General features: G+C 46.9%; 1 protein-coding gene across 1 annotated transcript; it reads left to right on the forward strand.

Annotated features, from left to right (window-relative positions):
* The first annotated feature begins 3,055 nt into the window (after positions 1–3,055).
* ARC (activity regulated cytoskeleton associated protein) lies at positions 3,056–9,278 on the forward strand. Its single transcript, XM_071803745.1, has 3 exons — positions 3,056–6,369; positions 6,935–7,103; positions 7,508–9,278. Exon 1 carries the CDS (start codon positions 3,613–3,615, stop codon positions 4,825–4,827), a length of 1,215 nt encoding a protein of 404 aa, XP_071659846.1. The 5' UTR covers positions 3,056–3,612; the 3' UTR covers positions 4,828–6,369; positions 6,935–7,103; positions 7,508–9,278.
* Positions 9,279–11,102: the final 1,824 nt, after the last annotated feature.

The raw sequence follows: 11,102 nt of genomic DNA on the forward strand, positions 1-11,102 counted from the left end.
GTGCCCAGAAATTGTCTGTCTGCCTCAAATTGCCTCTCCCTGTCAGCTCCCAGCACTCTACGTCTCCCTCCTCCCTTTGCTTCCGGCTCCCCTCCCTCCTCCTCTTCTACCCACGCACCTTACTTTAATTAGAAATACAATGAAAATGCTTATTGCTATGTCTTAATCAGCAAGTCGTTCCCCAGCAGGTCCAGAAGGAAAACCCTCGTTCCTCCTTGCCTCTCCTGTCTCCCCCACCACCTCCACAGAAGAAGAGCACACAGATTAGGAGGAGACATCTGTGGAAAGGTTGCTGAATGAGGTGAACCTAGAGACCTGGACAAGCTGGAGGAAAAGCCCAACAGAAACCTGATGATATTAAGCAAGGACAAATCTTGTGTATGGAAAGAAAGAGTCCCTGGCAGTCCCTGAACCTAGGACTATGATCCAGCATAATGTCCTGGCAGATTAAAAACGTATCCTGGACTGTGGGAGCATGAGTACAGCCAGGAGATCAATGGAAGTGATTATCTCCCTCTACTCAGGACCTATTAGACCACATCTAGCTGCTGCGGCCAAGTTTAAGCCCCTTAGTACAAGACATTGATCAACTGGAATGAGTTCAGCACAGGCCATTGAGATGGTCAAGCCTGGAGCACTTCCCTGGTGCCTGGTGTGGGAATAGGGCTTGTCCAGTCTGGAGAAGTGACGGCTTAGAGGGGATTTAACAGCAGTGTTCCATACCTGTGGGGGGGTTATCAAGGACATAGAGCCAGCATCTTCATAGAGGTAGTTGATGGGGCATAAATTGAAACAAGACAGTTTGGTTATACAGAAAAACGTTTTCCCTCTTAGTCATGCAGTGGAGCAGATTGCTGTGCAATCCCTACCCCTGGCATTTTCAATATCTAAAACCTGAAAAACCTTATCTGACCCAATAGCTGACTCAGAGTAAGAGGGTGAGCTAGAAACCTCCCAGTGTCCTTTCCAGCCTTAATAATCCTGAAATACTACGACCAGACATAAGTGTTAAATGAGGCCATTCGGACTGATGAATCCCCTCACACTGAAAACTAAGGGTGAAGGAAAGAGAGGTAGAAGGGGCTAGAAAGAGACAGATTTGGTGGAGAAGGTTTTCTAACCAGTTCATCCCAGCTTCTGGCATTCGATGGGACAAGCTGAGGTCAAAACCAATTCACCTTGCAAAATTAAATTCAGTCTATAATTTGTCCACATCTACTGGTGATGTCGTAAGGGTCATTTCTGGCTATCCTTGGTAAAAAACTTTCTGGAGAATATCTTTGCATTAATCCAGAGATATAGAGATTGCACAATCTCTCCCAATTCCTACGACTTCTTACTGGCAATACAGGTTTAAGTCAGACTCTCTAGAGACTGCAGTACAAAAAGCTTCAGATCTGTCCCAAACCCTCAGATGACTGATATTTGACCCTTTCTAAACACAAAGATGCAGAAAACTCTCACGCTCAGGTAAGCTGGGTGAAAGTGGAGAAGTAAGCAAGGCTGAGGACATAGCTCTCTGCCAGTCATATCACTACCATGATGTGTGTGGGATGAAGTGGCATAGGGAGAGTCTGCTGGATTGGAAAACCTGCATTTACACCCTCAAAAGCTTTTGTCCCCTTCCCCACTCACTGTCACTCCCTACCTTCAACCAAACCATGCAGCCCTTCTATGCCAGCTTGCTCCTGCCCTAAATAATCCTCCTGTTTCTTGAGAGCCATATGGCAGTAGTGTTTGCCCATGTGACATCATGTGATAAGGAACAGACATGTGCCTTCCTACATGGATATAGTGGGGGGAAAGGGAGTCATGACCCCTGTCCCATCAGTTTGCTCTAAAAGGACCCTGTTTCAACCAAATACATGGGGTCACAGAGATGTCCTTTCAGCAGGACTTCACTGAAAGACCATCCATCTCCCCAGCATTTTGCTTTTAGCAGGCTGGCTGCAGTCCTACAAGGAAACCCGTGGCCATGAGCTGGGGGAGCAGGGACCCGTTCTAAGCCTCCCTGGCACGCTGCCCGCTGCCTTGAGTGCAGGCAAGGCATCTCCCTGCCAGAATCTGTCTTAAATCCAATTTTTAGGTGATATTAATGAATCAGCATCCCACTGCCTCCGGTCACTGTCACTGGGAGAGGGTGAGAAACCTCGTTTGTCCTCGGCACCTCTCTGAGGGTGTTCCGGCAGGGAACTCTCTAGGATTAGGGAATCCTTTATCTCTGGCTTATATAAGACCCGGAGACTCCTTTTATGGTTGGCTTTTCCTGCTTTGTCAAGAGCAAAGAACAAATGTAGCTTCATCTGCGTTTGTGGGTTGGCTAACTGATTAACCATCTGATTCAAACTAAGTACAGAACAGGCTTTTGATGGGCGGATTTAATTTGGTGTAAAAACTAGGATGCCGTCCCCTTCTCTTACCGAATATTCCCAAGATAGTGGTTGGTCTGGTGCAATTAAGCAGCGGGGATGACTCCCACCTACCAGTGCTTTAGAAAGTCCAGAGTGCTCCAGTTTGTACTGAAATCACTCCTTTGAGTGTTTCCCCCTCTCCTTCCTCCCCCCCCCCCCTTTTTTTTTTCCTGCTGATTTATCACCATTTCCAAGCATTTGCATTAGGAGTGAGCTCACTGTGTGTGTGTGTGTCAAATGCATGTGAGGGTGTGCGGGGGGCCCGTGGGCGTCTGTCTTGGTGTGACACGCTGAATTCCTCCTCATGTCCCCCCACTGTGAGTCCCTGCCAGGGAAAGCACGCTAATGATGACCTTGCTGAGTAAATAGTTGTGGAATGAATAAGTGTTTTTCCTGCAATCTGAAAGGCGGAAGGTGCGATTACTCATCCATCTACCCAACTGTCTCCAGCACCTTTCAAGTGCTTCTCGCGTCGAGTCTGGGGGCGTGAGCGAGGGGGTGGGAAGCGAGGGGAGGCTGCCAGGATCTGGGTTGCCACAGACACCGGCCTCGGTTTTCCTCCAATGAACGCTGCTCTGAGAGTGCGAGAGGAGGCTGAGCACCACCCACATGTTGAGCTGTGTGAGGTATAAGTAGATGGAAGAGCCTGGACTAGTGGCAGTTCAGGCAGGGAAGAGAAGCAGCTCTTTGCATCTCTACTGAAAGCATTTTTCGACTCGACAAGTTTACCAGAGGAGAAATCACCAGGATTTTCTTTGCAGCAGCAGCAGCTTCCAGCTTCTTGTGTGCATCTCTGTGTGTTTTCCTCCAGCGGGGACTTTCCACTGTTCAAGATTCTCATCTCCGGACGAGCAGGTAGTGGGCACGCGTGCGGGGCTGGACGTCTTAGCCAACTCCTCTCCTTGTTTCTGGAAGATCCTGTCTCTCTCTGGGACACCCTGAGCACGTGAGACCGGCATTTCCAGCTGGACTTCTGGAGAAATTTGCCTACAACTCTCTCTGGGATCCACCGGGACCGAACAGCTTGCTCTGTGGTGATATCTGATTTGGCTGTGTTTGTGTTGAAAAGTGCTTTGAGGGGGGTTTAGAAGTCTCTGTGTGTCTTCTGGGAAGTGTTATAGTGGGGTTTTTGAGAGCCAGCTCTAGTATTTGGGCTTACAACCCAGTTCTTTCCGTGTTTGACACTTGCACGGTAGGAGCCATGCAGCTGGATAATGTCACCAATGCGGGCATTCACTCCTACCAGGGGCACCGTGGAGTGGCCAACAAGCCCAATGTGATCTTGCAGATAGGGAAATGCAGGGCAGAAATGTTGGAGCATGTCAGGAGGACCCACCGGCACCTCCTGTCTGAGGTCTCCAAGCAGGTGGAGCGCGAGCTGAAAGGCTTGCAGAAATCAGTGGGGAAGTTAGAGAATAACTTAGAGGACCATGTCCCAACTGATAACCAAAGATGGAAGAAGTCTATCAAGGCCTGCCTGGCCAGATGCCAGGAAACCATTGCCCATCTGGAGAGATGGGTCAAAAGGGAGATGAATGTTTGGAAGGAGGTCTTTTTCCGTCTGGAGAAGTGGGCAGACCGTCTGGAGTCCATGGGTGGCAAATATTGCCCTGGGGACCATGGCAAGCAGACTGTGTCTGTTGGGGTGGGAGGCCCAGAGATAAGGCCAAGTGAGGGGGAGATTTATGATTATGCCCTTGATATGAGCCAAATGTATGCGCTGACCCCTCCTCCTGGGGAGGTCCCCAGCATCCCCCAGGCCCATGATTCCTACCAGTGGGTCTCAGTGTCAGAGGATGCTCCAACCTCCCCGGTGGAGACCCAGGTCTTTGAGGATCCCAGGGAGTTCTTGAGCCACTTGGAGGAATACTTAAAGCAGGTGGGTGGAACAGAGGAGTACTGGCTGTCTCAGATCCAAAACCACATGAACGGCCCAGCTAAAAAGTGGTGGGAATACAAGCAGGACTCTGTCAAGAACTGGGTCGAGTTCAAGAAGGAGTTCCTGCAGTACAGCGAGGGCACTCTGACTAGGGATGCTATCAAAAGGGAGCTGGATTTGCCTCAGAAAGAGGGAGAGCCCCTGGACCAGTTCCTTTGGCGCAAGAGAGACTTATACCAGACCCTCTATGTTGATGCAGATGAGGAGGAAATTATCCAGTATGTGGTAGGCACCCTCCAGCCCAAACTGAAGCGCTTCTTGAGTTACCCCTTACCCAAAACCTTAGAACAGCTGATCCAAAGAGGGAAGGAAGTCCAAGGCAACATGGACCACTCTGAGGAGCCCAGCCCACAGAGGACCCCTGAGATTCCATCAGGAGATTCTGTGGAGAGCGTACCTCCCTCAACCACTGTCAGTCCCGTGCCAAGCAATGGGACTCAACCTGAGCCCCCCAGCCCACCAGCTACTGTCATATGAGCCAGTCCAAGGGAGACAGCAGTCTGGGTTACATGAAAGGGAGAAGGGGGAGTATTTAGGAAGCTTCTCTTTGAAAAGAGGTTCTGGCTGAGACGAGACATGAGGTGTGCTCAGTCTAACAGCCCATAGCAGCAGAATTAACTTTGCTTGTGGGGGGAGGGAGGTGGTGGGGGAGAGGCACCTTAGGATGTGGTTGCCCACCTCACTTGAGCCATGCAATACAGTGGTGTTGGAGATGCTGCTTACACCACTGTGGGGAATGGGACAATTTTATGAGATCCCTGACAAGAAACTAGAGACAATTCCCAACTTCAGAGGCAGCCGCTTAGCACTGGCGGCTTTCAAGGACTTCAAATGAGTACAGCAATAGGCTGAGGGTTCCTACCCATCTGGATCTTTCCTACTCCTTCTCTCATCCCTCTTCTGAAGATGTGTCCCTATCATGAGGAGACATCTTTCTTTTGACCCCTGCCCTTTTCTGATTTACCACTGGGCTTCTATTCACTTGGCAATCTTCTGTTCTTACTTGCTCCAAAGGATTAAATAAGTTTTATTTATTTTTTTTTAGAAGAAATCTTATGATTTCAGGGACTGAAAACTTTCAAGAATCTGGATTATTTTTAGTGTTTTTCGTTTCACTGCACCTAATACCTGCTTTAACATTTTTCCTCTCAAGAGGCTCTTACCAGTTTACTTCTTGTTTTAGATTCTGCTCACTTCAATCAAGGCCACTGCTGTGCAGAGGCAAATTTCACCCTTTCTCTGCACATTATACTGTGCATTCAGCAGGAACCAGAGTTTCAAATTAAATTCTGAGCTCATTTATTGAAGGGGCAGCCTGCCTCCATTCAGAGAAGAGAGGCTGTCAATGTGGAGAGAGGAGGCACCAGAGCTACTTAGAGAGGGTGGGGGGGAGGTAAGGGAAATAAATCCTTATACTTTGAATGAAAATGAACAAACAAACACATCCTAAATCCAGAGTGAAATATCCCCAGAGCAGCAAATCGAGTCCATGCTGATGTGTGGAGCCAACAGGAGTTTTTGCCATGTAAAAGCAAAAAAGAAGTGAAGAAGAGAAGAACTATGTGTCTCAGCACAGTTTCAGCTTGTGCATCACAACAAAGAGTTTCTGCTCACACAGACAGACTTAAAATGCTCTTGGAAAGCCCAGCAACCCTGTCCTGGAGCACCTGAGGACAGAGGGTTGTCTGTTCATAAAAAACTTTCTACAACATCTTGCTGTGGATGGAGACAGACTTGGACTCTGTGACATATTCCATCTGATGGCAGGACTTTGAGATGAAACTGCTGTAAGACATATTCAGGAAGTTTGGCTCTTCAAAGCTTTTTCAGGCTGGACACAGCTTGAGCATCATCTGCATTCACTACCTGATCAAAAAAAAAGCAACACTTCTGCAAGAGATGCAGCAGGGATGCAGCAACAGGAGTGTCCCTGGGATGACCCTGCCACTACTACAGCAGTGACATACAGCACCGGTGGCTCAGAAGGCCTTTGGCGTGCCTCCTTCCAAGAGGCTGAAGGTAAGGCAACTCTCTGACATTCTTCTCTCTGCACCCCTCAGACCTAAATTAGACATAGCCCATCGAGTAGGAACCTTGCAAAAATTAAAAAAAATATACCTGCAATGGGACATGAAGCATTGCAAATGACAGATCAGGGTTTGGGTGAAAGGGGAAGAGAGAGCCAGCCAAAAGGAAATAAAGGACAATGAGTGGGAAGAGTTTCCAAACAGCACAGTATCTTGCACTTGCTGATTCATGTGGGAAGGAAATGGGAAAATTCTTCACTAGTCCAGCCCAACGACCTGCCCTGTGAAGTTCTGGACTTGAGACCCCAGCTGTGACAACACATCATAGGTCCATGCAGAGCCCAAAGGAGATGCATGTCTGTGCTGCACCTGTGCTAGAAGTGAGTCAGGGCTTCTCCTCTTACTTATTCAGAGAGAGTTAGTTTGGCAGTGGCTGTATCTGCAGAGAGAAGGGAGAATTTCTCACTAATGACCTGGGATGAGTGGTGTGGGAGTGGGTGTCATTGCTGAGGATGAGCTGGCCATGCATTACAATCATTATCTTTGCTTGGTTACAGTGACTCACTCAGATCCTCCTCTGAGAAGGAATCGCTCCACAGCACTCAGGATTTGGAAGGAAAGCCAAAGAGAAAAAGCTTCAAAACCAAAGATTCAGCATTGGATCTTCTGTTAGGATCTGCAGCCACCAACTGCCGGATCCACTGTCTGAAAGAAAGATTGGCACAGGTAATTACCTCTCATCTTACCCTTGTGGAACTTTCTTAACCTCTTCAGTGCCCTGACCTGAGATATTCAATAGCCCGAGTGCAAATATCTATGTCGGTCTTGGGACCTCAACCACTATGGTTGTGAGAGAATGGTACCATCAGACAGGTGGGGTTTCAGCTTCTTGATGTAGGAACCCAAGTACCAGCCCCACAGATTAATGCTCTGGGGACAGTGCACATCGTATCTTTTCTTTCTGATGGACCATTTGCAGACTCTTAGACACCGATACCTAGTGGGACCTCCAAAATGTAGACAAGTAGTGGGCACAGTTGAATATAAACCCAACTCCTCAGAAATCCTCTGTACTCATGACTTCACACATCTAACCTGAGCTGCTACTTTTTTTTTTTTTTCTTTTACAGAGATCCCTGCTGCTGTTGCTTAGTTTCCTTCTCTGTGTCCAAGGGTCCTGCTTTCCCAGGGGAGAAGCAAGTGCTGCAGTAAGATAGAGGGCAATCCATGCACCAAAGAGCCTCCTGTGCAGTGCAATGCCGTGTTCAAGGTGCTGAAAGCCAGAATGAAAAGAAGAAGTCACTTCCAACAGGATGAAGAAAAGACTGAGCTGGTCCAGGTACTCAAAGCACAGAAGAAAGTGTGGAGAATGAAGAGAGAAACCAAGAGGCAGAACAGATGAACCAAGTCTGGACTTTGGGGACAGCAAAGATGATGGGTTTGTGCTGACTGTCTGTTGAGATGATACAATACCTCTGCAATTTGGGACCACCAAGACTCACGTAAAGAAATCTTCACTAGATTATTGGTTAAAAAAAACTTTCCTGATCAACTTTGCCAAATGGCTGACCCTACCTAGGCTACGAACCCTCCATGCTCTTAATGCTGTAACTCATTTTTCCTGAGTTGAGGGTAGCTTCATTTCATGCGGGTATCAGTTTTCAAACCTCAAAGGGCTCTGGAGGTTTGGAGAAGCATCCTGTGGTCCAGATGCTTTTCTGAACTGCTTGAGCCTGCACAACTGGACCAGCTGTCTTGCCAGACTCTTGTGAGACAACAGGCTCTTCCTGGATCTGCATGGGCCAGAGTTACTGCAAGAACTGGGGTTCTTGTGCTGGCTTTGGTGTGACTGTTTCCATCCAGACCCAGGGAGCACAAAAAGTGTGCGAAAGACAAGAGCTCGAGCGGGTTGAACAAGACAGCTTTGGTTCATATCTCAGCTGAAGAGGTCCAGTTGGTTCCTCTCTCTTCCAGAGCCAACTGTCCCGGGTATGTGAGTGTGTGTGTCTGTGTGGGTGATATGTGTGTTGAGCAAGAAAATCCACCTAACCAAATTCCACGGTGTTTTGTTGCATTTGAACTAAGCCAATGGAACCTAATGTACATTCCAATAATGCTCAGCAAAAATGTTCAGGACTGGAAAATTATGTAAAACCATGTAAAGACAGACTTCACAGGCATCATCCCAAGGTCAAAATGATGTTTGTTTTTTAGGTGCTTAATTTCCACAGTCCCTTTCAAGGGACTTGACTGCCTCAACAGGCATTTTATTTTTCTGTAGACTTTCCTGTCTTTTTAATGAATTAGCCTGTCTGTGTTACTTGGTTATTTGGTCCTGAGGTTTATACATTTTCAGCTGACTTTTTGGAGTGTGCAGAACTGAATCTCCTGGACTGATTTTATTTCAATTATTGCTCCTAGCAGACTGGAGCTTTACTTGTAGCACCCTGGCTTATATTACCAGCCTCTCCAGGAAGGACTGGTAGTTTATTTTCCTAGGGTAGAGTCACATGAGTGAAGAAGTGTGGATGTGTTTTGTGTGTAAAATTTTATCAGATTTCAACCACTGGATTCTTTTTTTTCCTTAGGCAATTTTACATTTGACTCTGACAAAACTACTTTAGAGCTTTTATTTTTACTAGAGATATTATCAATTCAAACAACCTTGTACAAAAGGCAAACACAGGTTATAGGGGTTGAAGCCAAAAGGTCTTTGTAAGCCGACATCACTTGCCCTAGATCTGACTGTATCAGACAGTTTATTCCTCATGTGTCATGTTGGAGTTACAAGATCACACCAAGCCACTAGAACCTGTCAATAGAATAGTGCTACACTCTATTTGCTATTGTAGCAAGCCTTTTGTAGATTTATACAATAAAACTTTGAAATATCTGCTTCAATTGCTTTGTGTCTTGCTTTCTGGTCTTTCTTACTTGCTTCATGGGAGACTCAAGTATTCATTGTCCTCTGATGATTTGGTCTTGTCAGCTATTTGGGCTTATTTGATTCATAGAATAGTTTGGGTTGGGAAGGACCTTCAAAACTCTTCCAGTCCAACCCCTGCCATGAGCAGGGACATCTTCACCAGCTCAGGTTGCTCAGAGCCCTGTCCAGCCTGGCCTGGGATGTCTCCAGGGATTGGGCAGCCACCACGTCTCTGGGCAACCTGGTCCAGTATTTTACCATCCTCATTGTAAGAAATTTCTTCCTCATGTCTGTCCTGAATGTCTCCTCTTTTAGTTTAAAACTGTTATCCCCTTCTCAGCAAGAGCAGTTGATTGACATACAAATGGAATGTACTAGGCCTTTGGAGAGGAGGAGCTGGTTATAAAAAATATGGAGGTGTTTTGAGGGGGCTGTTTAGCATCTCAGATTGAGCGAAATGTAGCCCATGATGCTGGGAAAAAACGGTCCGTTGTGAGACTGGATTGTGAAAGGTTCTTGTTGATTACAACTTAGAAAAAATTCTATAGAGACAGTGACCAATCGTATTCCTGCTCATGCTTTAAAGGTGATATACACAGAAAAGCTGAAGTAAGTCAGGGCAAGGTAAAGAAATCATTAGGCATGAATCATCTCTGCTTGCTGTCCAAAGGGACTTCAGTAGTCAGAAGAGCCCACACTCAGCAGCACAGAGACACAGGAGTTGCCATCAGGCTGATGTTTTGCTATATGAAGTGTTTCCCTACAGCAGGGTTATTCTCCACTCCTTGGGTTCATTACTTATATAACATCTCTGGATCATTGGAGCTAGAGACAGGAAACATAGCAGGGTAGCTCAGAGTGCTTTGAATAGAAATGAGTATTTTTGCAACAGACTGGGGTCAAAGATCTGGCCCCAAAGACCTTCAGCCCATGAGGATCGAGACTTCTGAGCTGCCTCTGCAAATCTCTCCTCTTCTGAAAATGTTTCACACTCCCGTGGATTTAACCCCCATTCCCTGCCCCATTCCTCGTCTCTCTCTGATGAGGAATGTGTTAAAACTAACAGTCCAGGGTGTGATGCCACTGATAATGTGCACTTGGGTAGGTCAAGTGGAGAAACAGACTCATTCCTTTCATAACAGGTACTAAATTCTGTGAAATGTTCATTGCCAAATGCACCTTCTTTTTGGGCTCAGGTTGAAAAGGCAGAACAAGGTCTGATGGCCAAAGATGCCTAATGGACAGCTGCTAACCCTTGTGTCTCCAGCTCTTGACAGTTCATTCAACCACAAGCACTTATCAAGAGTGAGAAAGAAATTTTGAAGATGCAATTTGTTGTCCACAGCTGAACTCTTTGTGCCCTCAACTACTATCATCAGTAAAGAGGTGAAAAACAAGTATTGAGGGGACAGACCAGGAAAATGGATGCAGAAAACATCATGCCATCCTAGGACAGTATAGGAGAAACAACTGGAGAACAGGGTTAGACTTCGCATGGTCTATGGACATGGTCAAAGAGCTGGATCTCCTGAAAGAACCAACCCAGTGCCTTGCAGAGCCAAAGCAAGAGCTGCTCAGCTGGAGGTGCTGAGCTCTTCCAGCAGAGGGGGGCAGAACTCCACTGTATACTATGGGAATTAAAATTAAAATAAGCTAAAAAGAGCAATCTGTCCCCGTCATCATCTGTTCCCGCACAGCTCACTCCCACAGCTTCAACAATGCAAGATCAGTGGTTGCTTCAGTGGAAGAGTTCTGAAGGAAAGAAGAGAAGGGGTGATGAGAGGTCAACGTGGAGAGGT

Source organism: Patagioenas fasciata, chromosome 2 (assembly GCF_037038585.1).
Source record: "Patagioenas fasciata isolate bPatFas1 chromosome 2, bPatFas1.hap1, whole genome shotgun sequence".
Classification (NCBI taxonomy): domain Eukaryota; kingdom Metazoa; phylum Chordata; class Aves; order Columbiformes; family Columbidae; genus Patagioenas; species Patagioenas fasciata.

What these genes read in the sequence shown, in the direction of transcription:
- ARC (XM_071803745.1), top strand. Translation starts at nt 3,613, where the DNA reads ATGCAGCTGGATAATGTCACCAATGCGGGCATTCACTCCTACCAGGGG.